This window comes from Molothrus aeneus, chromosome 9 (genome assembly GCF_037042795.1).
Source record: "Molothrus aeneus isolate 106 chromosome 9, BPBGC_Maene_1.0, whole genome shotgun sequence".
NCBI lineage: Eukaryota > Metazoa > Chordata > Aves > Passeriformes > Icteridae > Molothrus > Molothrus aeneus.
The window spans coordinates 14,323,033-14,348,893 of NC_089654.1; the positions used below are offsets into that span (position 1 = coordinate 14,323,033).

The 25,861-nt window shown below is 41.8% G+C and overlaps 2 protein-coding genes across 3 annotated transcripts; one reads left to right on the forward strand and one right to left on the reverse strand.

Annotated features, from left to right (window-relative positions):
• Positions 1-104: 104 nt before the first annotated feature.
• Positions 105-25,257, forward strand: DNASE2B (deoxyribonuclease 2 beta). Of its 2 annotated transcripts, none has more exons than XM_066555308.1 (8): positions 105-201; positions 12,724-12,867; positions 15,228-15,543; positions 19,226-19,403; positions 20,659-20,740; positions 21,746-21,907; positions 23,413-23,610; positions 24,167-25,257. In XM_066555308.1, exons 3-8 carry the CDS (start codon positions 15,431-15,433, stop codon positions 24,520-24,522), a joined length of 1,089 nt encoding a protein of 362 aa, XP_066411405.1. In that variant the 5' UTR covers positions 105-201; positions 12,724-12,867; positions 15,228-15,430; the 3' UTR covers positions 24,523-25,257. The 2 variants fall into 2 exon arrangements, with proteins under 2 accessions (XP_066411405.1, XP_066411404.1); XM_066555307.1 differs by having other exon boundaries at positions 15,392-15,543.
• LOC136560291 (uricase-like) lies at positions 7,412-14,175 on the reverse strand. Its single transcript, XM_066556036.1, has 7 exons — positions 13,861-14,175; positions 12,976-13,092; positions 12,769-12,847; positions 9,472-9,658; positions 8,863-8,986; positions 8,440-8,523; positions 7,412-7,673 (listed from the first exon to the last, which is right to left on the reverse strand). Exons 1-7 carry the CDS (start codon positions 14,173-14,175, stop codon positions 7,536-7,538), a joined length of 1,044 nt encoding a protein of 347 aa, XP_066412133.1. The 3' UTR covers positions 7,412-7,535.
• Positions 25,258-25,861: the final 604 nt, after the last annotated feature.

Here is a 25,861-nt window from a genome sequence, read left to right on the forward strand (position 1 = left end):
ATTCTATGTTCTTGTGATTACTTGTAACATTACCTACCATAATATTTAAAGATTTAATTATTTTTGTTCTTTCTTCTCTGGTGTTACTTACTGCTGAAGGAGAAGCCCTGGCCACAGTTCACCAGTAACATCTGTGTTTCCCTTACCCGTGCATGGAGCTGTCAGTGCTGCGGAGCTGCTGTGCTGGCCCTGGTACACAGGGTGGGTCCATTTATCCCAGAATGTCTGGAGACAGCTCAAGGATGCTGCTAAACCCTGTCTGGGCTCACCATCATCTCTGGCCCAGAGAGCTTTGCCATGAGCCCTGAAATGGGGAATATGGGCTTGCATCAGTGATGCTGAGCAGAGGAACAAGGAAGGAGGAATTAAGCATGAGAGTGTGGTGAAAGTGGGAACAGGATTCAGGGAGAGGAAGGAGAAACTCCTGCAATCTCCTGCCTGGGTAGTGGCCCTGTCTTCACTTTGACTTGGCCAAGTGTGAGGTGGCTGTTCATGCTTGTGGTTAAAGGGAGAGAGGGGAGAGAAGGGGCAAAGCCATGCTAATACCTATGCCATAGGTGAAGCTCATGGTATATGCTGTATTACATAAATATATACAGCAGCATGCTTTCTTGGATTCTTCCTAACCTTTACATGGTACAGTGTATTTATTTGGAATTTGAGACAATAGGACAGAGATGTATTCATCATTTCTTTGACTGTCCATTGTACTGACCTTACTTCAGGCATTGGTCTGTTAGCAGCAGGTTTGTAAGTCATGGTCTGAATTCTGTTTATGATTTTATTTATAGTTTGGTCATGTCCACAGATACCTGCTGGGAGTAGAGCTCTGCTGGAAGACTAGATTCAAATAGAGATCATCAACCCGCCTTGGGGAATTTTGAGCTATAGTCTGTATCTGGCTAATTTTGGATTGCAATTTAAAAATTATACCTGAAACTCCTAAATATTTTAATATAGAATTAGGTGTGTTTATGAAAAGGATCATGAAAGTAGCCTGGACATGCTAACCTGCACTGTATGTGTAGAATTATTTTGGATGAGAATACATAGTGCTGTGTTATGGACGGATTAATTGAATATTCTTTTTTTTTCTCCATTTGCATGTTTGGTATGGGATTTACATTTTGTGGTCCTATGGAAGACAGAATTTGAAGTAAAATGTACTTATTTCAAGAGGGAGTAAAAATCTCCACTGTGCAGACATGAGAGTGCATTTGATGACTACTGAACAAAGTTCTTTCTTTTAATATGTTTAATGAGCAAATGAATTGCATTCAGAAACATCCAGATTTTATTTCCCCTTTCCTCAGCACCACTGAGTCATACAAGTAAAAGCATAACAGAAATCTCATTGCAAGTGCAAAAAGGAATTTGGAAAATATTGGTCAAAACTGTGACAATTTTTTACTGTCTCTGATTTTTATTGTAGTTTCCTACTGTTCTCTGAGCTTTCTAATGCTGCTCTTGTCTTTGTGCAGTTGACTGTTCTGGTTTTGTCTCTTACATTCTCTTTGCCGTTTCTGGGAGAACAAAAAATCTTTCAAAGAGACTGAAGGGTTTAAAAGAGGAAGTCAAAGGCAGATTATTTTTAGCTACCATTCCTCTTGCAGAAAACACAGCTGCTGTTGAGATGAGGAAGCAACTGATAGGCATTACTGGATACCATGTCAGTACTGCAGCTCTGAGTTGCAGAGCTATGCAGGAATCCAATTTAAATCATGCCCTTATATGTGCCTGCAGCTGGGAGAGTCCCTCTCCCTTAAAAGCCCTGCCTGTGCCCTGGGTGATGGTTAAGCTGCCAGCCTCTGACTGCTCAGCTGATCCAGGGGGTGAGTGTGATGAAGGTCTTGGCTTTCACACTGAATCACAATTTAGAAAGTGCCCTTCTCCTGGAGGCAGCTTTAAGGAATAAAGCAGCACTGAGCTCCCCTGCCCTGCTGTCAGTCAGCACAAGAAGTGTCATGCTGCAGCCAAGGTCTTCCCCGTCCTTCCTCTCTCCAAATATCAGAAGTGCAAATCTATAGAATCTTTTATATGCTTTTAAAATTATTTCAAAGCATTACAATATGTCTGTTCTGGTATAATGGGTGTGAAATGTATAGGAATTATTCATCAGCTCTGGACACTTTCCTCTAAAGCTGTCAATACACAACATGGCACATTCTCTTTGCATCCAAACAGAGCCAAGTACCACACAATAAAGCATGTGTAAGGCACCTGTCAGCAAAGTATGGGATCTGTGCCAGTACCTGTCCACTAGGACCACTTTCTCAGCCCAGAAAAAATGGTTCTGACTGCTTGCTGCTGTCTCCCATGCCTACATGTTATTGGTCCCAGTTTGTTCTAATGTGCTGCACTTGTTCAGGTTGCAGAAGATTCTTTGCCCATATAATAATAAGACAAGATTCAACAGCTGTGACAAGAGGGGGAGGCTCCCATGCATCACTCCTGGTTAGAAATGACCCTGGCAAAATGTCTCATTAGGCTGTCAATGTCAGGCATTAATTGCTAAATGAACTCTTCCTTCTTCTCCCTGCCTTTTCCAGCATGTTCAAATTCTGCTAAATCCTTTCCCTCTTCCTCTTTTAAAAAATCAGCATTTGATTGATCTTTTGTCTTCAGCAATCCTCTTTCCAGTGGCACACTTAAGTTACAGTGGCAGTTGTTTTAAAATCAGAGGGTCTTATTTTTTGTGAGTCTGACAGTGGCTGCACATTTATTTCTCATTTTTTAAATGGCAATATTGTACAAATGCTGAGTCTGAGTAGGTTCAGAAAAATATTACCTTACTTTGTCTTCATTCTGGTTTTTTACGTCCAAGTCAGAACAGCAGTTCCTTCTCTTCTAGGAATGGCTTTTGGCCCAAAAGTCATGTGGGAAATGAAATGACTGTAAATGTGCATGTTTGAGGGTGTAACAATCACTGGCTCATAAGCAGCAGGGTGAGTGGAGCACTGCAGAGGAGGGTCTGCTTTACTCTCTCTTTCACCTTGGGCAATTTACACAGGCAATGGATTGGCTTCTTCATCAAATGAGAGGACTTGGTGCGTGGAGATGTGATCCAAGAGATCTCAGCCATGTCCCATTCCATCACCTCTGTGTTGCTCAGTTTGGACAGCAGTTTCCCCAAGGGAAGTGCTGAGGGCGGTGGCTGTCATTAGCCCATTGGCAGGGGCAGTCTCCATTGGAAGAATGGGTAGATTAAATAAGTAACTTTCATTCCTATTGGGAAAGTCTGTCTTCTTTTTAATAGTGTAACAAGGTCATTAAATTACTTTTTGCTTAGCCCCTGTAATTAGGGAGTTGATTTAGTGATGTTCAGTTGGATCTTCAGTGTGTGTTCAATTCCCAGAATAATATTGGTCTGTAGTTGCTATAAATTTGGGAAATGCAACCTCAGGCACCTGGAGAGGCTAAGGGGAGCCCCTTGAAGACTGTAAGTGGTTGTTGGTCTCCATGTGAGGGTTTCATTGTTGCTGAAGGCTGCTGGTGAGTACTGGAGACCAGTGTTGTATTTATATGCTGCTCTCGTGAGCATCCTTGCTGAAGAAGCAGTCAGCAGTTACAACTGCTCTACTGTCAGCTGATCTGCTGATAAGGCAGCAGCACACGTCTTGGCATTGGCAGACTTGCATTCATCTCAGGATGTTCTCTTCCCTTTTTTGGATGATTGCTATAATCCAGCTGCCCCTCTGTAGAGTACACTCTTTGGTACTTACTATATTGAGGATGCCTCTGATTTTAGCAGCTAAATTTTATCAGAAAAGGGAGGGAAGGCTCATCATTTGCACTGATCTTTTGGATTCAAGAGTAACATTGCTTTGTCTTGTCTTAGTGGATTGTGGAAGGAGGAAGGAAGTCAAAGTAAGGAACTTGTAAGAAGGAAGTCAAAGTAAGGGTGAGTTTGTTCACAAGCTGGTGGCCAAACTGTGGGGAGAGAAATGTGGAAATGGGTGTGTGCCTGGATGTAGCAACCCTGTTTCACAAGGACGCTCTTCAAATTCCCTCCTCCCTTCTGCATAAATAACACACCCCAGTTTGCCTGGGCCTTCCTGCCTGGAAATATGTGTGTCTAGAGGATTTGAAAACATTGCAGGAGTATAAGGTCATTAAAACTTGAACTCTTGTCTTTTTCAGTCAGATGTAATGTAGAAATTCATTCCTAATGTCACACTTGAGAATGGCAGAAGCCCTCCACTGTACTCAGGCACTCTGAATTTCTGTTGTATTTCCCTCTGAATCAAAGGTTGCTCTACCCCCTCGTTTATCTAATTTTGAATCTCTCCAGTATTGTTTGGGTTGTTTTTTGTTTTAGCAACAACTAACCCCAGATCATCATTTTTTTCTGATGTGATTGACATAGATTAGTCCTACATACATCAGCTGATCTGTATAAATGACACAGTAAGTGTCATTTTTATGACATGTTTTATACATGTCATGTTTTATACACATACATGTGTGTGTGCATGCACTCAGGTACTTTTGTGTGTCTTTCTCAGGCTGCTATGAATGGTGAAGCTCTCAAAAAACATTTTATATTGTAGCTGACATGTGAGCTGATATTTTTGATCCAGTAACTGGAAATATTTCATGTTTCCTTTCTAGATACAGCTGTGCACTTTCCAGGAGGGATCTGGTTGGCTGCTGTATATATAAAAATAGTGTAATTCTAAATTCAGAAGTATTTATTTTGAGATTTTTAGCCAGAAACAGTTTTTTGGTCACTTCAAGTAGCTCAGCTTAACTTAGAGTCAGGATTATGTACTCTTGATAAAAGCAAGGTTAAATTAAGAAAGGAAGAAGACAACTCTAAGGAAGGAAAAAAAATAGTAGCTGTAATAGTTTAAATGTATACTGGAAAGCAGATAACAATATATATAGAATAATACAGTCAGGGAAGACAGATGACTTGTCCTGACCCTGACAGTGACATCTGTTCTCTGGTTTAGGTACTGGCTGATGAGTTTAGCTGGTACATTTTATCTGGGGGACATTGGTTGTGCGTGGAGCATGATAAGCAGCTAAGGCAGGCTGTGTTGGACTGTCCTGGGCATTTATCAGAATTGAACAGAAGCAGGATGGGAAAGAATCAAAGACTAAAGAGATAATATGTTTGTGCACTTGAAATACTCTGTTTGTTGGTAGGAGACTTCATCCCCTATGAACTACTGGGATGTAGCCCAGGACCAGCAAGGTTCATGTTATCAGCAAGAAGTTGTATTTTAAACAGCAATTTTACAACCTGCTAGCTGCTGCTCATTTTCATCAAGTGTGATGGCGTCAGCAAAGCATCACAGCTGCTTCTGAGTAAAACACAGTAAGCAACTTGAACAGCTCCTTAGGACAGGAACTGAAAAAACATCTGTCTGAATGAAATTAATGCAAGTCCATCGTGGAGACTGAATCTAATGAAGCCAGTGGGAATTTGGTCAGATTTCAGGGCCGAGTCTGGCTAACTCACATTTTCAAGAATGATTTATGCCACTGTTACCCTAATCTTGTTGCCATATGGGAAACTGGGGCTGCTTCCGATTGCCTGAGTACTTTCTTTAGAAGCAATCTGCCCACGTAAGTGACTCAGGTTTGCAGTGCTGGATGGAGCTGCACTGAGATGCTCCAAAGACAGTCAATGTCTGCCTGTCTGTGGAGGTTTATACAAACTACACTGAATGAGTGATGTGTGTGTTTGTTGGCTCAGTAAACAACTGTTCATTGCTTTGTGTCCTCATTCTACCACAGAGGTTAGTCCACCACTACCTTGCAGGGCCACAAATGAAGCACAAAAAGTAATGAAAGAAACCTTGTGCCTAATGCAATAAATTTCTTATAAGGGAGAAAGGAAGTTGGTTGTGCAGATCTGCCTTGTTTCAGAGAGAAGCAAATGCTGAAATGTTCAGTAAGATTCTTTTTCATCTATTGGTAGTGAAGTGTCATTTGGAAGAAGATTGGTCACTTTTTGAGGTGAAATTGGATGAATGAAAATAGTTCTTTTACTTAAAATGTTCACAATTATATATAGGTAGTAAATAGTCAAAAGCTACTTTGTTTTTTGATGTTGCTCTTTATTTGCCTTTAAAAGATACATTAATAAATTAAAAGCACCTAGAAATGACAGAAGTAGCAAGACATAAGCCCGCAAGTATAGTACAACACAATCTAAGAAGGTAAGCAAGAACATCCCCAGGAAAAGCTAGAAGTGTTGTGAATAAAGCTTTCAGAATTGGCTGGTGACCAGAGAACATCACAGCTGGGACAGCCTCACTCTGTGGTGTCATTTTTCCTGCTGTTCAGGACATAGCTCAGGCTGGTGGAGTGTTCTCCTCTTGCATCTGCTATGCGCTGCTCATCAAGGCAAGTTTCTATCTTTCAAAGCACCTCAAAATATCACACAGAGCAGGACATCTCCCCCATTTTTGGTGCCTATGAATTTCATGATTGCACCCAGAGCAGTGCTGCATGTCTGCAAACTCAGGAGGCACAAAGGCAACATAACTGCAGTTTTTTACTTTGGGCAATTCCCACTTGTTTTGTACTCTGTCACATGGAGTCTGTGAAAATGCCTCTCGGAGAAAACGAGAGAAAGGGTTTGAAGCTGTTGGAAGCTCAGGATGATTCCTGTTGCAAATGTGATAGCCACAGTTTGTGAGATGAGAATCATTGACTGTATTGTTTTATCTTAATGTTTAAAGCTTTCACCTGGGGTAACTAAAGTAAAATATGCATTATCTGTCTGTCTAGTTTTCTCCCTACCCCTCCCAAATGTAATAGGGCTATGTAGGTTGACTCCTACCTGCTCAGAAAAGATTATTAGAATAAAGAAAACTATTTAATTAAACCTACAGAGATAGCCCAAACCCTCAAATCACCTCAGTGATTAATGTAAAAGTACTATTGTAACTACAGTCTGATGAGTAGCAGCAGTGGTCATGCAGTCAGATTACATGCAGAGAAAGTAGTCAACAGCTGTAACTATTACAACACAAAGGAGATATGAGAGATGTTTGTTTTTTTCTTTCTCATTTTCTGCTTAAAGAAATCCTGATTCTGACTGATTCCCTGCTCAGTCACTCGGTCAGAACCTCAGCTCTGTAGATCAGTGTGGTATCAAGGGGTCATGAGAGGTTATGTCAATGAAACAGCAGGTCTTATGCCTGTATATTCATCTTACTGAAGAAATATTAATAAAGAGAATATAGAGATTTCCTGATTTTACATGTCAAAAACATGTTACAGACATCAAATTATTTGTTTCATTAAAAGGTCTAGGAATAGCTAGTTTAAAAATTAAATTACCTAATGTTTCCAGCTGGGATTTTCCAAAGAGCTTAGGGCACTTCAGTCTGCAAATCACACTGGAAGTCAGGGACAGACTTTGATTTCCAATTTCCTGAGGGTCCTTCATAAATCCCATGTTCAGGAGTTCATAGAGGGAAAAGTAGTCAGCAATGGAAGAGGCCAATAAGGAGTAGACATTAACAGGAAAGCCATGCTGTTAAGTTTATCAGGAAGCTTGAGTAGGGCCAAGAGGTTTAGTTTCCCTGGGCAGCTGCCAGTCCAAACTGACATCTCCTCTCATCTCTCAGCATTTGGCTTTGTGCTTCAAAAAACGTCTTCCGGCCAAGTGTGCAAGCACAGGAGCCATAAGGAGTTTCCACTGGAACCAAAACCTGAGGGGGATGAGCACAAACACCAAGGTTATGTTTGAGACAGGGATAGACCAGCAGAAAATCATGCCCAGACCTTTTCTCCCTCTTCGGAACATCAGTGGTAGATGCTGACATTATCACAAGTAAGAGTGGATCTATAATGTCCACCTGAAGGAGGGGAAGGATAGGAGAGCACAGTAGCAGAATCGCAAGACTTTGGAGGGAGACTAGAGCATAAACAGACTATAGACCATTGATGTCAATGGAATAGTTCAATTTTTCTCTTTCATGTGAGGGAACGTAACAGACTTTCAGCTGGACCTAGCTGGCAGCTACAGCAGCTGTGGAGGGAGGAGCAAATACATCTCACCCCCTACCTCTTGCTCTCTGCCTGATCCCAGGCTTGTATCTTATCCACTATTTGACCAATCTGGGATGCCACAGTGCATTCTGCTTGGGTAAAATGCACAGGTTGGCATTATAATTGAGAGTCAAATTCAGTGGAGAAAGCAGGAATCATTTTTCAGAGATAGTCTCTGTTACAGATCCTTTTGATGTCCAGAGTATTCCACTTGCCATTTAAGTTTTATCAATAACACAAAAAGACAATTATTTATCCTCCTTTTGTAATCAGTTTAAGTCTCTTTTAGAGGTAATGTGGAGCTTTTACTGGGACTGGGAGAAAGTTTGCTGACTTTAACTCTTTTTTATGTAGAACTGCTGCTATGCTTTGAGGCTGAGTATTTCTAAAGAGGGCAGTCAAGTTGTATTTGAAGCATTTACTTACTTCTTTGTCATTGGTCAAGCCTAGATTCTTCATATCTACAACATTATAAAAGGTGTTGTTCAAGACGACTTCTATGACCTGTACCTGAAACCATGAAAATGGATGAGACAATGAATTAGGGCACCTTTTCAGTCAACAGCCTGGCAGGCTTTTTACTCTGTGTAAAAAAGAACAATGAGAACAATGCCACCCCCTCAGTACAGTTGATCAAATGCAATCTAGTGAACATGTGTGGCACACCTTTCACTTTTATTCAAGTGCTGCCAAGAACTGAGTGATGTTCTCCCCCATTGTGTTTCCAGCTGGTGAGTTTCCAGTCTTAGAACTGACAGAGAAAATAACAGTCTCATGTTGGTCTTCTCAGTGGTGCAATTAACATTCACTATTGTTGAAGTAAAACATCATTAGGAGGAAAGAAGATACCTGTGGCACTCTGGAAAGGACAAGCATCTGGATACAGTTGACAGTTTTCTGGTAAGAGGGTGAATATTCCCCACAGTCAGGTGGTCCAGCAAAGGCTTCAAGGATACATTCACGGATTTTTTTCCTAGAGGTAACATAGGTTCTTACAAAACCTTGTATCAGCTGTCTCTGCTTAGATCTGTAATGCTCTGCTCTGGGGTGTTTTTTGTTTATATTTTGCATGTCTTTTCTGAGAAATATATAGCCCATGGGATTTTATGGAAGAACAAGTTGTACTTTCACCCAAATTCTGTTTCCTCCCCCACCCCTGCCAGATATATAATTCACAAAAAGGTTTTGTTAAAACTATTTACCAAAGTAGTTACTTTATTTTCCTAAAGTCTTCTGTACTGAACACTGAACTGTTCATTTGAATCCTGTCCAATGATGTACCCTTAGAGAGGGAAGTACCCCTTAAGATATGCCTCTCACCCCTCGTAACAAGAGCTTATTGCTGTGAGTGGCTGGTGCACAGCAGCTGTGGATCTGGCCCTTACACCTTCTGTATTGTACAGAGGGACTTTTTTGAGTATAGATTGGGAAATTAATATTACTTGATATAACATATACCATATGCAGTTAAAGTCAAAATCCTTGCATTCGCCGTATGACCATTTGCAGAAGAACTCTCCACATAGAATCCTGTCATGTCTTTCAGGAAGTGTGGTGTGTTCATTCTTATAGAAGCCTTCAAATCCAGACTGTGTTGTCTTCATAAGTTTCAGGTCCTTAATTCCAGCAAAGACAATCAGAGGACCTGTGATTGAAAATTACAAGAAAATATGAGCTTCTTTTCACACAAAGAAAGAAATCTTTGGGTGCATACTTGCATTGACAGCTCCAGAGCCAGAAAGCAGACAATAACTTTCTGCATACTGATATTGGCAGAAAGGTAAGAAACAAGACAGAAACTACTGAAGTCAGGCTCAATCTAGAAAATGGAGAATCCCATCAAGTGATATGCAGTTAAGGAGAATTGAGGATAGACTTTTTTATCTCGCTTGGAATTGAGACACGTTGAGTTGTCTTGTGCTGATGTCAATTTAGGAATGGCTCTAAAGGGAAATGAAATAGGCTACCAGTGCTGTGATGGTGCCTTTTCCAAGAACTAGGACCAATGTAAAAATTCTCTGTATAAACACAGAGCCTCAGTCAGTAATTTGCTTTAGATACCCATCCTGTTGGGAGTTTTGCATCTCTGAGAATGAGAGCCAGGAGCCAATGCAAATCCCTGCAGTTCAGCTAATGAGCAGGAACTGGCACTGATACAGATGCCACCCACAGGTTCAAACTGACAGTGGCTTTGCTCTTAGCCACTATTTATAAAACGAGCTGTCGAGGATCACTGCTGCATGGGTGGATCATTGTCTTCTAAACACCGAGCAGTTGTGAACTTTTTCTGCTGACACCTTTTGAACGGCAGCTATTTCAATTTCAAGCAGTCAGTTATTTAGAGCACACCAAGATGGTAACTGAAAATTTCACTGACCAGAGCTGCCAAAGAGCTTATTCAGAAAAGAGAAACTTCATGTCATTCAGGGCCTGTGCAGATAGTCAGGGCCTGAAGTCCAAGCTGCTGGTTTTGTGCTGCTCTTGGTGCTCACACTAGCTAGTTCAAAATTCATCCTTGAATATGTCAAGTGCATAGTAATCGTGCCTTGGATTTGGAGGACTCACAAATTTTGTCTTTAAATGATGTCTTTGAAGGAATTTATACTGGAAATAATTCCACCGTGGTAGGCATTTCTATATTGCATGGTTGTTTAGAGGTTTGGGTGTTTTTAAACTGCTCTGTGACTGGATATTACTGACACTGTATCTTATCTATATTTCTTTTCTTGTTTACATGCAGTATTGTTTTTGAATTAGTCTAAGGAGGTGTATCTATCATTTTGCCTATGTCCCCCTGTTATTTACTAAAACTGTAAAAAAATCTAAAGAAGAGACTGACCTTGGACAGGATATTTTGGGGTTTGTACAGATCTTGAATAATTCAGCACTTGGGTGTAAGACTGTGACACACAGGTATTAATGTAGTGCAGGTACTATCAGTGAACCTGGAGAAATATTTATCTTATATTCAAATACTTAGACTTATTTGAAAGAGCTCCTTGCAACAAAAGCTTGACTGAAAGGCTGGCTGACTGTACAGCAATCAGCCTGAAACTAGCTCCAAAGGAGATAGCACCCAGGGAGAGTTTCCAAGGTGAACAGCTCATGCTGTGCTTTCAGGAGGCTTTGTGCTCATCCTGTCTTCAGTTGACAAATTTTGATTCGTTTAAGTTACTTACAATGTTTTGAATTTCCAAAAAACTCTGAGCCTTTTATCAGCTGATACAATGGCAAAACATAATTCTATTAAACCTCACTAGGGTTTTCTTTTTCATGATAAGATAATTATTAAACAATAGGATTAACTGAGAAATGAACTCCCGTGTCTGGCTGATAGGTGCATAGGAGGATCCTAAATATAGAGAACATTCTCTTAGAAGAAAAATACAAGTGATTTGAAAATCATCACTTTGGTTATTGTTCACCTAGGCAGGGAATTCTAAAGAAACAACTAAATGGCTACATGAAGGGAAGTCTAAGAAGAAAAGGTGGTTTCTTCAGTAAGCCGTAAAAGCTTTCTATTTGTGTAGAATCTGAAGTTGCAGAATTGCTTGTTAAATTTTCATGATGATGAAAAATGTAATACAGTCTATATTAAGAGCAACAGCTTTTCAAATATGTATAGACTCTTTTTGTTTGTTTCTTTTTTTTTTTTTAAATTCAGGTGTCTTTTTTAACATTTTCCAGAAAATACAGTCAATACTGTTGAGGCTGCCAAAAGTACAGCAGTAGTTAATACTAGAGACATTAAAAAAGATGAGGCCAAGAGGCACTGGAGACTTTCTGTGTTCTTTCAGCAGGAACACACGAAAAATGCTCAGATGGACCTTTCAAAACTTGTGTCCTTTCTGCAAGTGAAACTGGTCTTGCCACTGGTTCTGGATAGGATGGGAAATAGTTCTAAGTTACATTAATGTAGTATAGGAAGGTACTGAACTAATGCCTAAGCCCTCTAAAGCCATGATGTGGAATGATAGAGTGGCCTCAGCTCGGTTCCCAGTAATCCAGGAGATGCATTAAACAAAACACCATCACAGTGAGACTGAACTTGGGCTTTTGATGCAAGCTACAGCAAGTAGAGATAATTTTTACACTCTCCTTGGAATGCCAATTCAAGGACAGACAGCTGAGCTTGAAAACTTGTCTTTTAAGTATCACAAAACTCTTGGTCAAGCCAAATACTGCTTTGTTTATGCATGGTGTGCAAAAATAGTAAGCACACTCTGAAGTATTTTCATGTGAAAAATGGTTCACATGTAGACCAGAGTGCTCACGATGTTCAAGCTAGTCTGGCTTGCAGCAATGAAATTGCTTTCTTAGAAATAAAATCAGGGCATGCTGACAGGAGTTTGAAAATTACTGCAAAGCAGGCAATTGGCCTGCAGCAGTGTGGTATCAGGTAAGGATCATAGGAGACCACAGGTTGTAGTATAAGGTAGAAAAGGAAGCAGCCTGTTCTCAGAAGGCAGTTAAATCCTGTGGCAGGATGTAACAGTTCTGCTGGATGTGCTCTTGTAACAATTCCATGTTTGGGATATACATGCAAATGTGAGCTATGTTAGTTCCTCAGCCATGTCTCAGAGATCAAGAACGTCAAAATTGCACTATAAAAATCTTCTTTGGTTTGGACCTCTGGGGCAGTTTGGCTGTGCCCTAAGCCCTGTAACACCCATAGCTATCTCTAAAGCCATCTTCATCTCTCATTGGCAGAAATATTTACAGAGAAGTAGGGGATGCTGCCAATTCTTTTCTCACCATTCCGGCACTGCTCAGCTTCACAAAAGCGGATCCCATCAGGAACACATATGAATGAGTGGATGTGGGGAACACCATCCTGCAATTTAGAGCAGACATGTAAGTAAAAGTGCCATAAATATTATTATGTTAGTTTGAAAACAGGAGCTAAGAGAGTGAGGAATGACTACAGCATAAACAAATGGAATGTATTAGTATTTTAGATACCTCATGCAGACGTTGCCATGGTACTTCTTGAACGTAGGCTTTGACGTACGCCACTTGGCAAAATGTTGTCATGAAGTGATTGCAGATATCTATAGCAAATTGTTCTAAACTTGAGATCTAAGGCAGCAAACAGTATTATTAGAAAGAAGCAATAACTTCATGTACAAAAGTAGATTTTTCTGGTTGTTGTATTTAAGAATCAGTGTGGTTAAAAACCCATTTCTCTTATTTCTAGCTTGGCTCACTGTTCCCAGTCATTTGACCAGCTTGCAGTGTATGCTGCAAATAGCAACTATAGTTGTGTCAAAAATCTTCCATTCTGTGGTACAGTGAGCTGCGGTTCTTGGACTGAGAGAAACTGCTGCAGGAGTGTTATGCTTTGTGGATATAATCCTGAAATAATAATTTATCACAATTATTCTGATTGATATGGTGATACTCTAATTAAGTTTTACAGGGTAAAGATGGGAGTCCATTATGGAGAAATATAGTGCCACAGATTGTCATTATGATACATGCAACTGATGGCAGTAAGAGCACAGAAGACTTCTCATAGAGCACAGAAGGCGTCTCATACTTTGAGAACTTCTGTTTAAAAATACTATATAGGAATAATGTGGTATTTTGGGCTATTAAATTAAAAAAAAAAAAAGATGGCTTTTATATGATAAATCCACAAAAAACAGTGCTATATCTTGAGAAGAAAAGCTTTGGAAAACTAAGAAAGAATCCACAGGACAAGCAGTGGAGGAGGAAAACTAAAATCACTGAAAATTACTTTGGTACTGGTCTGATATGCAAATTGAAAATAAAAAGTTTGTATAACAAATACTTCCAAATGAAGTTGTAAGAAACAGCAAGGCTAGTTAAAAAATAAAAAAATACCCCATTTTTTTTGGCCAGCACAAGGACAATATTCTTTATGGTGTCAGTAGGTATCACAAGAGAATTGTTTCCTTCCAGGTACTCCTGAGGAGAAGTCAGCCGGAGATGCGCACACACTTCCACTTCTTTAACAAACTGCTTCTTTCCTTCTTTGTGAAGGCGAAGGAACTTAATTGTATTCTTGCCATATTCACAGTTGAGGACTTCAAGGTCCTTGATCTGTAAAGAAAACACATGGCAGTAGTAAAGAAATGCAGTGGAAGCCTGAGTTATGCTGTCATGAAACAATGTCAGCAAAACATAAACAGTGCCCATGGCCTTTATTTTTGTAATTACCCATGATAATGAGAATATTTTCATTATAAATTGCAGAAAATTTATAGGAGGACAGGAGGAAAAAATGCTTTAGGAGACTATTATTGTATTAGTAGCAGCTGTGATAAAATTTTAAAATTTTCTGGGGAACAGATTATAGAACAGGAGTCACAGTGAACTAATCTCTCATTTGTCGTCTGTAATTAGTCCTGCCTATATAGACCTTCACTGAGCCTCTTCTCTGGGATCATTGGTTTTTGTTTGCATTAAGCTCTATTATTAAGTTTTACCCTGCTTCTGTCAAACACACCCCATTTACACATCTGTTACAGTGTTGGAGAGGCTGTACTAGCAAGGTGACAAAATTCTGCAAAGGTTGTGAGGATTTCTGTTGTGCTAAAATACCCAGAGTTCATTGCACTAGACTTTCCATGAGGCTGAAATATCCCATACTCCATATCAACAACTTTTGATGTAAATCAGCCCCTTTTCGTGTAGGCATAATGAGAATGGAGAAAGAACACTTTCCACACCAAAATATAAATTGAAGCTTTTTATGTGTGAGTTGCTAAAAGATTATCAGATGTGAAATCGCTCCATTCAGACATGTTTGTTCTTAAATGCACTTTAAAAATAGTTGAAAAAAGCATTAGCTAATTGTAAGTAAACTCATTTGGTTCAGAGATCAGAGCGTTTCTCCGGCTCAGTCCCTAAGGGCTCAGTCCCCAGGGGTGACTGGAGGTGCCCAGCGCCAGAGCCGGCATCGGGCGCTCACCGGGAACCTGTTCTGCAGGCATGGGGAGAGGGCTGGGTGGAGTAGTGAGCTGGAGTGGTGTTGTTTTGCTTGTCTGAACACCAGGGGTTTTTTCAGATAGTTGTGAAAAATTTGTACGTCAGTCATGGAGAACCGAAAGGAAAACAAAAAGGGTTTCGGTATCTGCAGGCTGGAGCTTTTTTAAAAGCAGAATACCATGAATATTCTAAATAGTCAAAATATTTTTTTTTCTGTTGTCAAAAACTTAACTTGTCCACTGTCATTTTGTTGCCCAAAGAAACCGTGAGCAGTTTCCGGCGGCTCCCAGGAGCCCCTGTCCCGCTGTCCATGGCCGGCCCTGCTCTGGAGCCCGGTTTCCCAGGCGGGCTGCGCCGTGCCGGGTGCGCTCCCTGCTCCGTGGGCAGGAGCTGACAGCTCTGGCAGCGCAACTTCTCCTTTCAGAGCCACTCGGGGCTCGCCCTGCGCAGCCGGGAAACCAAAATGCCGGCGGGATCTGCTTGGTGCCAGCCTGCTCTGCTCTTACTCCTCTCCTGCGTGCCCCTGTGGGCCGCTGAGATTTCCTGCAGGAATGAAGATGGGGAGACGGTGGACTGGTGAGTAAATACCGTGCTGGGGAGAAAGGCTGGGAGAGTAAATAAATACACTGAGATTAAACCGCGGGAGGTGGCTGGGTCGCCGAGGAGCAATGCAAAGCAAAGGCAAGCGCTGGTTCAGCGCTGTTGGCACGAGAGTAGTGGCGGAGTGCTGCGTTTGAAAAACCTGGGATAAGTCACTGAAATCGGATTTCATTTCCCTGAACCACCCACCGTGCAGCATCATGACTAACTGCAGAACAATCCAATAATCACGGTTTTACACAGCGTTCATGTCTCATGATCAAAGGGAGCATAACCTGTGTTGCGGTGCCAGGGCTGCGCCCGCCAGCGGCAGCTCCGGGGGCACGGCCGGGCCCGGGAACGCCGGGCGGGGAAGGCGCCCGTGTGTCCCTCGGCTGGCCCTGAGCAGCAGCGGCGCTCTCGGCCCCTGCTGAGGGCACTGAGGGGCAGCGGAGGCTGAGCCGCCCCGGGCTGGCGGGGCGCCTGTGCCCTGTCACTGGAGCAGGAGTCGCTCCCTGCCCGGAGCTGCCGTCACGGCACCGCCGATGCCTTCCCAGTGCCAGCTGAGAGCCCAACTTCGGGCTTTAAATGATTAATTGGATTAATGAGCTTTCAAGATGAAAAGATGCAAAGTAGAATTGCATCATATCCAGCCCAGATTTTAACAGTGAAATGAGGGCTCTCTATAAAGAGCTTCCTGAAGATAAATATCAACCAGTTTCAAAAGAAAAATGTTTTTCTTGTGAACAACAATTAGTTTGGATACCAGTGCTAAAGAAGTAGGCCCATCCCTTTCCTTGCACACAGAGCTAACTGCAGGGAAGGCAGGCGGTCCTGCACCACAGGCAGGAGCACAAAGCTGGCTTTGCTCTCTGTTGGCATAGCATCAAATGTCTGAGGGTCTAATCCATCCCTATGACTTGTCACCTTTGCCAAGGCACTTCTGGATATTGTAATTTTTTCAGGAATCAGACTCTTAGTTGGTGCAGCTACCCAGGAATTTAAAGGTATGAAGTATTTTATTTCTCCCTAAACTGGATTTATTCCTTGTAGAATGAGGTTTTTCATGAAAAACAAATGAACACAAAATCCCAAACAAACAAAAACAAACAAAACCACAGACCAATATATATACAAAATGTCAATTTCTTATATGAAGACAGTTTTTGTATTAAAATTTTCTAAGAAATTCTTTGAAGGCTGGGACTAAGAGTAATTCACCTGTGCCTCAATGTCAATGCCAGTGACGTGGGGCCTGTTCCAGGAGGGAACCTGGGGGTCTGCAGAGGCAAATCCATGTTCCCTTTCACAAATTTAGCAGCTAGGACAGGGGGGGGTACCTTTTCAATATGCCCTGATCAAAAGAAGAGAAACTTGCCTGTCTGCTGGGGTCATTCTAGTTTACTGAGAAGAGTCAGCCTTTGGATTCTGGATTTGGTTGCTGTGAAGCTGACAGGAGAAGCAGAACTGAAACTGCTGAGAAAAGCCTCCTCTTAAAATATGTCAATGTCCTTTTAAACAAACAACACTGCGTTATTTTCAGTTAGCAGCAGGTTTGTGTGAGTTCCTGCTATGCAGTGGTTTCATCCTGCAGTATTCCATAACTCCTCAGTACTCACACACCCTTTCATTTGCCGCTGCACCAGAGATCACTTGCTTTATCTGACCTGATCCCATCTGTGCTCCCCAGCTGGGCTGGCAGCTCCTCCCCGCACGCAGTACCTGGGCGGGCAGAAATCGCTCCTGTGTTTTCCCTTCACTCGGGATCTCATCCCACAATCCTCGCTGCGGCTCCCGCAGGGGCTGCCAGAGCCCATGGCCGCAGGACCGGCTGTGTGAGCAGGGCAGAGACTTCCCTTTATTCATCTAAACTCACTGCTCTCTGTGGGAAGCCTTCCCTGCAAATAAAAGCCAGAACTATGCTTTCTGAGAAGTGCTGAGTCAAGGACTGAAGCCACCATGCACGTTGTTTGTTTGGGCTTCTTTTGAGGGGGTGGGGAGGAAGGGAAGAAGTAAAGATGTGATTCTTGCTTGTAAGTTGTGTTCAGTCACAAGAAAACAATGTGACAATGCTAATCCGGTCTAAGCAGATTTGCTCTTTCTTGGTTCTCAGGAAATAATTTTTACTCTGCTCCCACCAATGCCTAAGTTCTTGAGAAATTTCCTGTGCACGAATAGCACTAAAGATTTTATACAACTTTAATTGGTAATACACTCAGCTGGCTTCCTGAAAAGATCCAAAACATTTATCCACTGGGAACTGGCAGGCAATTTCCTGATAGCTCAATGACTAGTATTTCATAAGCATGTCTGCTAAGGTGGGTTTGTCAGATGCAAGGCTGTAAACACCTCCAGAGCATAAGCCTTTCAGTAGGTTTCAAAGTAGTTTGGAAAGGCTTCATCTACTAATTCCTAGATCAGCTCTTACTACTGTAACTACTGCTATTCCTCTCCTTTCCAAATCTTTATTTCAAATAAAGGGATTGTTGTGACTCCTGATGCATGTATAGGCACAGACCACTCTCCCCAGCCTAGTTATATAAATCACTTTCTTCTCTGTGATCTGTCATCAGAAATTATTTCTCCTGAGATACTTTGAGGAGATCATTCAGTCAGTGGCAAATCAGGTGGATTACCAGGACCACTACTGGTGTGTGTTTTTCTTCTGCCTGTACATGTATATTTCCCATGGATTAAATGTTCTTCTCTAGTAAAATGTTTTCCTGCCACTTTTTACCTGTGTTTGGAGATGTCTTTTGTGACCAACTTGAGCCTCTAAATCAACTGGGCAAGGTTTTCTCCTCCTCATATACTTGAGAGGTTACGCACAAGCTGCATTTTTGTTCAATAGTACAGAGTGAAAATAATGCCACTCAGTCCTTACTGTTGACATTAATAGCAAATTACTCAATTACAGCCCTCAGAGAAAGTGGCTGAGTTAATTACATTGTGATTAATCCCATGGACTTGTGCACTGGGAAAACTTGTTTACTTTATCAGGAAACCTTTGTATGAACTGAGCCATTTACTCTGTTTACTGACAATATTGAGTACTTTACAATTTTGAAGAGATTTGTATTCCTGGCTAATGGTTTGAAAATTTCCAGTCTGCAACAGTTCATCAGAGTGCAAGTCTATTATGGGAAGTATGATTGGAACTACACTTTATCACTTTGCTTTATACCTATTTTGTGATTGTGATACATATAAACATAATATAATGCACTTTTTATTTCAATACCTTTTATCTATTTAACATAAAGCCGTATTTATATAATATAGAAATTGTTTGACATGGGGGAATGTTAGACTGGGTTTGGGACCTGAGGTTCTTTACCAGAACCAGGAGCAATAGGGATTTCATGGACTGAACCAAGGCTACCTCAAATTCTTCAGGGGTACCAACAGCAGTCTGGCTCCAGCAACAGGAGTTTGGTGCTGAGTCAGCCTCCCTTGCTTGCTAAGAAGCAGCACAAATTTGTCTGCAGCAGGGACTGTGCTGCCAAACTGCAGCTGGTCCCCGGGCTGGGTCATTGCTTTGAGGCTGAGATGGCCACACTGCTCCCCCTCCAGCCCAGGCATCCCTGGATTCACCCTCCTTTTCCTCAGGGAAGGAGATGCTCATTTACACATTCAAACAGGGTGGTGGTGAAAAACCAATTGCTCTTCACTGTTGCAGGTTTGCTCTTTACAAGCTGCCAAAGCATGCCAAAGGACAGATTCCCCTGCTGGGACTGGAATACCTGTACATGGATGCTCTGACTCCACAGTGGCAGCTTGGTAAATACCTCATCAACATGAGCCAGGGTGCTCTGGGACAAACACTGCAGCAGCTTTATGAGACGTATGAATCCAAGGCAAGTGACGTTTTGGTTTTGTTAGTGTGGTTACTTGATATTTTGTGCAGATGACATGAAAGCAGCCAAAATAAGCATATAAGGCCAGGCCTGACCAATGGATCTGCTAAAACACATAGGGGAGGAGCACCTTGACAGCTGGGCAGATTATTTGCAATTTTGGCTACAGTTAGGTATAATCCTCAAACTTCTAATTTCTAGTCAAACTTTTCATATAGTTAGAGTATTGTCCATCAAAAAAAGAGTGTTCATACATTCTCCCTTTGGCTTCTTTTCTGCAATTCATGTTGAGCAATATCTGAAGCAATATCTGACCAAGGTTAGTAGTACAGTGGTACAATTGTTACGGACACTTGTCCTAAGCCCTGCTATGTGCATGTGTTTCATACCCTGACTCAAATCAAACCTTGGTTTTCATCATCCCCCTGAAATGACTGTGACTGCTCCAGCACTGGTGTGCTGTTTGTTGGCCTTTGTTTCTGCTCCCACCCTCAGACACCTCATGTACATTTGTGTGAAGTGATTGTAAAATGTCACAAGATTTCCCTGTAATTATTTTTTTTCCATCTATGTAGTATTGTTGGGAATCTAGGTGTGTCCTCACATTTCTCCTGTGGGTTTGTGGTAGGGTGCAATTAATTTGTATGTAGAAGAGACTCCCAAAAGCCACTCAAATATTGTCAGTCCAGAAAACTGTCAAATCCCAGGTCTTACTGCAGCTGTAATAAACTGTTTACAAACTCATAGTACACTAGGAGGGGAGGCATGTCCCAACTTTGAAGTTCTCGATTCAGGGGAAACAAGGTGCGGCTGTATGCAAATTTTTTGCAAAAAAACTTTAATTGCTTGCCCTTAATAACAACAGTTGTCATGTCTAGTTTTACTCAGCAAATATTTTTACCAGATCTGATTGCTAAATCAGTGAGAGGCCCAAAAAACAGACAGTGGAAGTTCTTTGCAAGCAAGTGGCCGCTAAACCCATGTAAACTGGCTTAGCAAGCATATTCAACCCTTGGGAAAGGCAACTGCAGTGATTGAGAGAGCTTCATGTCAGCTGAGGCCCTAATGCTGAGTCTTCAGGTTTATTGTACTGTGAGCTCTGTGGAGACTGTGTCAGCTGAACTGGGAGCAGGATTAGGCTCATGATGTTCACACAGAGGAATCCTGAATTCTTTCTTCAGTTCCCAGCAGATGTTTGCTTAAATGCTTTCCTCTTACTAAATGTCATGTTTCAGAAATGTGTGTTTCCCTGCAGAGGAACACCACTGCATATGCAATATACAACGATGAGATCCCTGAATCAGACTCCAAAGGGTCGAAATGTGGACACACCAAAGGTACAGGGAGAGTCCCAAACTACTATTTTCTTCTTTCTAAAGTTGCAGATAGCATCAACTTGTCTGTCTGTTTGTCTATCTGCATATCTAAAATTCCTGCCTAAAGCAAAACTGAAGAGTGATTTGCATGGTGTGTGGTTTTTGTGTAGTTACCTATGCTGCAGCTTGTTTTGGTTTTGCTATGCCTGTGCTGTGTGAAGGATCCTGGGGCTTATGGACTCTTTGTTTCAAGAGTTGAAACTCATACAAATCCTTTGAGCACCATCCTGTGCCTGATGGCAAAGCAGTACAAGATGTGAAGGGAAATATTCCCTCAGCAGAAACCTCTGCAAACTTTCTGGGACAAGAAACTGCTGTCAAGATCATAGAAGCACTGTAGGATGTAGTTACAGAAAATCAAGACTTTAAATGAGTGTAAACTTCAGTGGAGTTTAAATGTTCCCCTGAGGAAGCAGATGGGGTTTGCCCAGCCTTAGGTGGAAATGAGCACATTTTGCAGGGCTGTATTTTCAGGCTGCAGCAATGGGCACAGCTCAGGAGCATGATCCACCCTGGAGGGGAGGAGCAGAGCCTGTCTCTCTGCTGCTTCCCCATGGGAGACAGTTTGGTCTGGGAAAGAAGTCACGGTGTTCACAGAACTTGCTTCCCTTTCTCCAGTGAATATTTGAAGTGGGGAAAGATGAGCAATGGAGAGAGGGTCACAACCTGTGACCTTCAATTGTCAGAACTCTTGAAGGCAAAATTTGAGCAGAGGATGGGGGTGTGAAAGGATTTTATTCAAATAAAACATGATGACAGTTTGAGTTATGCAGGAAAGAATTGATGCAATTTTAATATAATATTAGTGTCTCCTATGGCCTAATAATCTACTCTAGAACAGCTTACTGTAGACATTAACACATTGAAATGTGGGATCTGCAGCAGCAAAACCAAAGTAGGGCACAGCTTTATCATCTCAGGGTTTTTTCCTCCTTTATTCATTTGCAGTAACTTTTATTTTGACAGGATTTCTGCTCTTGGATAAATCACAAGGCTTCTGGGTGATTCACAGTGTGCCCCTGTTCCCTCCCAGCCCTGATGATGGTTATGGATATCCATCTAGTGGGGAGTCCTTTGGACAGACAGCCATCTGTATAACCTTCAAATATGATCAGTTCACAGAAATAGGTATGAAAAGCTTCTCCCTAAGAAAGTCCCACCACACCTCTGTGATTGCTTTCCTTGAGGTTTCCCCTCAAAAATTCCTTGTTCTTGACCTTTTTTTGTGACATTGGGGAACCAGTTGGGGCCTGGAAAAAACATTCTTGGCTTCAGTTGTGTTTATCCAATGATTTCCTGTGTGAATGTGGGAAATTCACTCTTCTGCTCTGTTTTCATCTCCCTGTGGGGACTATCAGGATAATAATAGTCATAAGTGCATCTCAAGAGTAAACTCAGTCCATGCAAACAAATGCTTTGGAATTACAAAGTAGGATGATTAATCACTTTTAACAGTAATAGCTCAGTCAGCAATAGTCATCTGCAGTTCTAAAAATGTAAGGCCACCACTGCTTGAGCTGGAGTAGTAGCCTTGACTCATCAGAAATATGAAGTATGAAATAAATATCACCTAGAATTTTCCCAGGTATTTGTTTGCCACAAAAATTGCCAATACTAAATATATAAAAAACCCCAAAACCCAACAAAATACAGCTGCAAGATTCAGAACTATCTGGCAGTGATAACTGGTACTGGAATCCTGAAAAGGGACTATTGAAAGACACCACAAGAAGTCATATTGGCATGTTCCTCAACTCTTTTTGCACTGTTTTTCCCCTCTTCTCTCACTTACAAAGCTCAAATCAAGTTAATGAACGGCACATGCTGTGCAAATTGCCAGGCTGGCCACACCTCAGCGCTCTCTAACCCAGGTTCCTGTTTGTGGAAACACATCTATGCATGTGTTTAGCACAAGAGGACAAAAAATGAGATGCATATGCTAATGGTCATCCTCCCAGCTTCTGCTAATCTGTGGTTCAGGGATTTCCTGAGCCAGAAAACTGGAATGTTTCTAATGGACTGGTCTTCCATGAACTCACCTAATGAGCCCATTCGTTCCCTAGCTGTTTATGCTATCCATGGCAAGGACTTCTACAGTTGAGCACTGTTCAGAAAAGGAGATTTCTCCTGAAAATTCAATCCAGATGCTGAAAATCAAGTTCTGTTCTCCCTAAAACCAAAGTAGACCCTTTGGCAGCTCCTCTGTTTGCATTTGGCTTGGCAGCTGTAACTGGCTGGAGACTAGTCCTGTAAATACAGCCAGGTTTGGATTTACATGTGATGTCTGAGTGCTCCCTGACTGCAGAGAGGCTCGAAGATGGGCATGGGTGGAAGTGGCAGGGACCAAAACCACCAGTGAACAGCTCTGCTAGAAATAATGGGCTGCAAGTGGAAAGCCTGAGTGTACTCTCCCAGCCAGTCTTTGTGCTGCAGGGCCAGTCAGAATACAAAGCAATACGCAAGTTCTTGGTTGCTAAAATAAGATACTTTGACACTTAATTCATCCAGGAGATAGGCTGTGAAGATTAAGAAGGATTTAGGTTTTCTGTCCAAGACAGAACTTTTCTCTCTTGATTGCTTTTCTTTAACCCATTTTAATTCTTCATGTGTTCATTTTTGTGGGTTTTTCTCAGACCAACAGATGCTGAGTTATAATCCAGGAATCTACAGCTGTTCCATCCCTGACATCTTCCAAGCTGATCTCCCAAATCTCCAGAAACTCTGTGCAAAGTCCAGGCTGCCCTCACCCCCCTTGCACCACCTCTCCAAGCTCCAGTCAGCTCAGGGGGAAACCTTTCTCCACTTTGCAAAGTCACACTTGTTCATAGATGGTAAGAGAACCTTTTGCTCTCTATATAATACATTCTCAATTAATTCTTAAAATATGAATTAATAAATTATTTGAAAATTCATATTCTCTCTGAGGGGGAAAAAGGAAGTTCAGCTTCAGCAATAAATGTAACAGAGGGCAAGGTGTGCTGTCCTATCCTAATGTTCTCATAGCCTCACAAAGCAACAAGCTGTCTGGTCCATCCTAAAGTATTGAACAATCAGATTTTCAGGAAAATTATGTTCCATTATTCAACAGTAATAAAGAAGAAGAAATAGAGGGATTGAATCATCTGGGAGATTTTGTTATGAAGAAGACTTGCAATTTTTCTGTCTGTTCCCTTTTTTCGTGCTGTTTGTTTGTAACAGGTTTTCTAGAAGGAGAAAAAGTAGAAATGAACTTCTAAAAAGCTCAAAATAAGGGGAGGGGGCAAAATTCCCTCTGGTCAGCTTCATGCTTTACAATGAAACTAGCACAATTTAGATTATGCTTTTCAGTCTGTTCTTAAATGAAGGAACATGAAACACTGATTGCCCACACCCTCTGTTATTCCACAGATATCTATGTGGCCTGGATGGCTCAGGAGCTGCAGACTGATTTGTTGGCTGAATCCTGGCAGCGTTCTGGCGAAAAGCTTTACTCGAATTGCTCTCTTGACTACCACGTCTACAACATAAACATCATAGGGATGCCATTGAACTCCACCTTCCATTCCATTAATGATCATTCCAAATGGGCTGTTTCAAGGAAATACAAAGATCAGTGGACATGCATTGGGGACTTGAACCGTGCTGCTGAGCAAGCTTGGAGAAGTGGTGGGTTCATCTGTACCCAGAATGAACAGATCTACAAAGCCTTCAGGCATTTGATAATCCACTATGAAAGCTGCACTTCTGCTCCCAGAGAGCTGTAACAAACATTCCTCCCAAACAGCACAGCCCTTGTTACATGGGAAGTGTAGGAAACCTCTCTCTCTCTCTGAACTGTGTTTTCACTCTGAAAAGTAGCCCTGTGAGTTTCCAGATGTGCTAGGCCATCCCCTTGTTAGCTGTAGGAGCAGGTGAAGGGCAGCTGCTTTCCTGTGCTGTGGGGCCCTCAGGGGGTGTGTGCTGGGCCCTGCTCTGCTCCCTGGCTCCTGTCACCATCCCCCATGGCATGGCATGGCATGGCATGGCAGGGCAGGGACACTGCTGCGCGAGGCTACACCAAAGCACATCTCTGTGCACACCCTGCACGGGCATCCCTGGGCACCCTGGGAGTGGCGCTGGACCTGGGATGGGAGGGACAGCAGAAACCTCTCCCTTGAACTGGGCTGTCAGCACTGGCAGGTAGCAAGGGATAAGTACCCCCAAGTACTTCAGAGCTGCTCTGGATTTCTGGCACTGTTGAGATAAATCACAGCATTTCTGCTCAGCTTGGGCTGAATCTCTAAAAGAGCTGAGAAAATTAGATCCAGACAGGGAGATGAGTAGATCTGAGGACAGGAAGGCCTCATTTTTACATGATTCATTTTTAGAGAATTAATGAACTTTAAATCATCTTTAAATTATCTGTAACCAATAGCTTGGAAATATTTCTAGTGCTTCTATTCTTGTACAGCAATTTTATAAGCAAATAAACATGTTCAAAATATGAATAAGCAAAACAAGGAGTAACAATGGTCTGTTTACATTCTCCCTCTCTCATCTGTATAGTTATTTGTGGTTGGTTAAAATTTTTTATAGCTGCCAAAGGAAAAATGGAGACAATTAGGAAAAAAATAGAAAGAGAAGAATATGTTTGAAGAAGGATGTTATTTAACCTACATTTTCGCATTACAACAAAGATGGCTGTAATTTTTAATATCTCCACTCTCAGGCTTAGGACCTGAAGTTTGCATGGTCTTGCTATAAAGACAAAGCTGATTTGCAAACTCCCAGTACACTCTTGTGTTCAGACTTCAGAAGTGTATCCATGTTTAATATGTTCCTACATATATTTCTATGTTTCTATTTTTTTTTTCCTGAATTGCTAATATAAACTCCAGTCTGAAGATCTGGCTGTCCCACTGATATTTCTGTTTTGCTGTGTTTGTAGTCCCCACTACTGATCCTCCACAGAAGTAGGTATAAAGAAATGTCCCAAAACCACAGGAGATTGCCAAAATTTCTTTCCCTTTTCACCCTGAACAATCAGCCAAACAACGAAGTGTAAAAAGTGTCAAACTAATTAATTTCAGAAAACACTTGTGCATATTTCTTGAAGAGATAGAA

What these genes read in the sequence shown, in the direction of transcription:
- DNASE2B (XM_066555308.1), top strand. Translation starts at nt 15,431, where the DNA reads ATGCCGGCGGGATCTGCTTGGTGCCAGCCTGCTCTGCTCTTACTCCTC. An exon ending in GATGGGGAGACGGTGGACTG is followed by an intron (nt 15,544 to 19,225) that starts GTGAGTAAATAC and finishes TCACTGTTGCAG; the next exon opens with GTTTGCTCTTTACAAGCTGC. An exon ending in TGATCAGTTCACAGAAATAG is followed by an intron (nt 21,908 to 23,412) that starts GTATGAAAAGCT and finishes GGTTTTTCTCAG; the next exon opens with ACCAACAGATGCTGAGTTAT.
- LOC136560291 (XM_066556036.1), bottom strand. Translation starts at nt 14,175, where the DNA reads ATGGGCACTGTTTATGTTTTGCTGACATTGTTTCATGACAGCATAACT. An exon ending in TCCTTTCCAGAGTGCCACAG is followed by an intron (nt 8,524 to 8,862) that starts GTATCTTCTTTC and finishes TCATGGTTTCAG; the next exon opens with GTACAGGTCATAGAAGTCGT. An exon ending in GCTTGACCAATGACAAAGAA is followed by an intron (nt 7,674 to 8,439) that starts GTAAGTAAATGC and finishes CATCCCCCTCAG; the next exon opens with GTTTTGGTTCCAGTGGAAAC.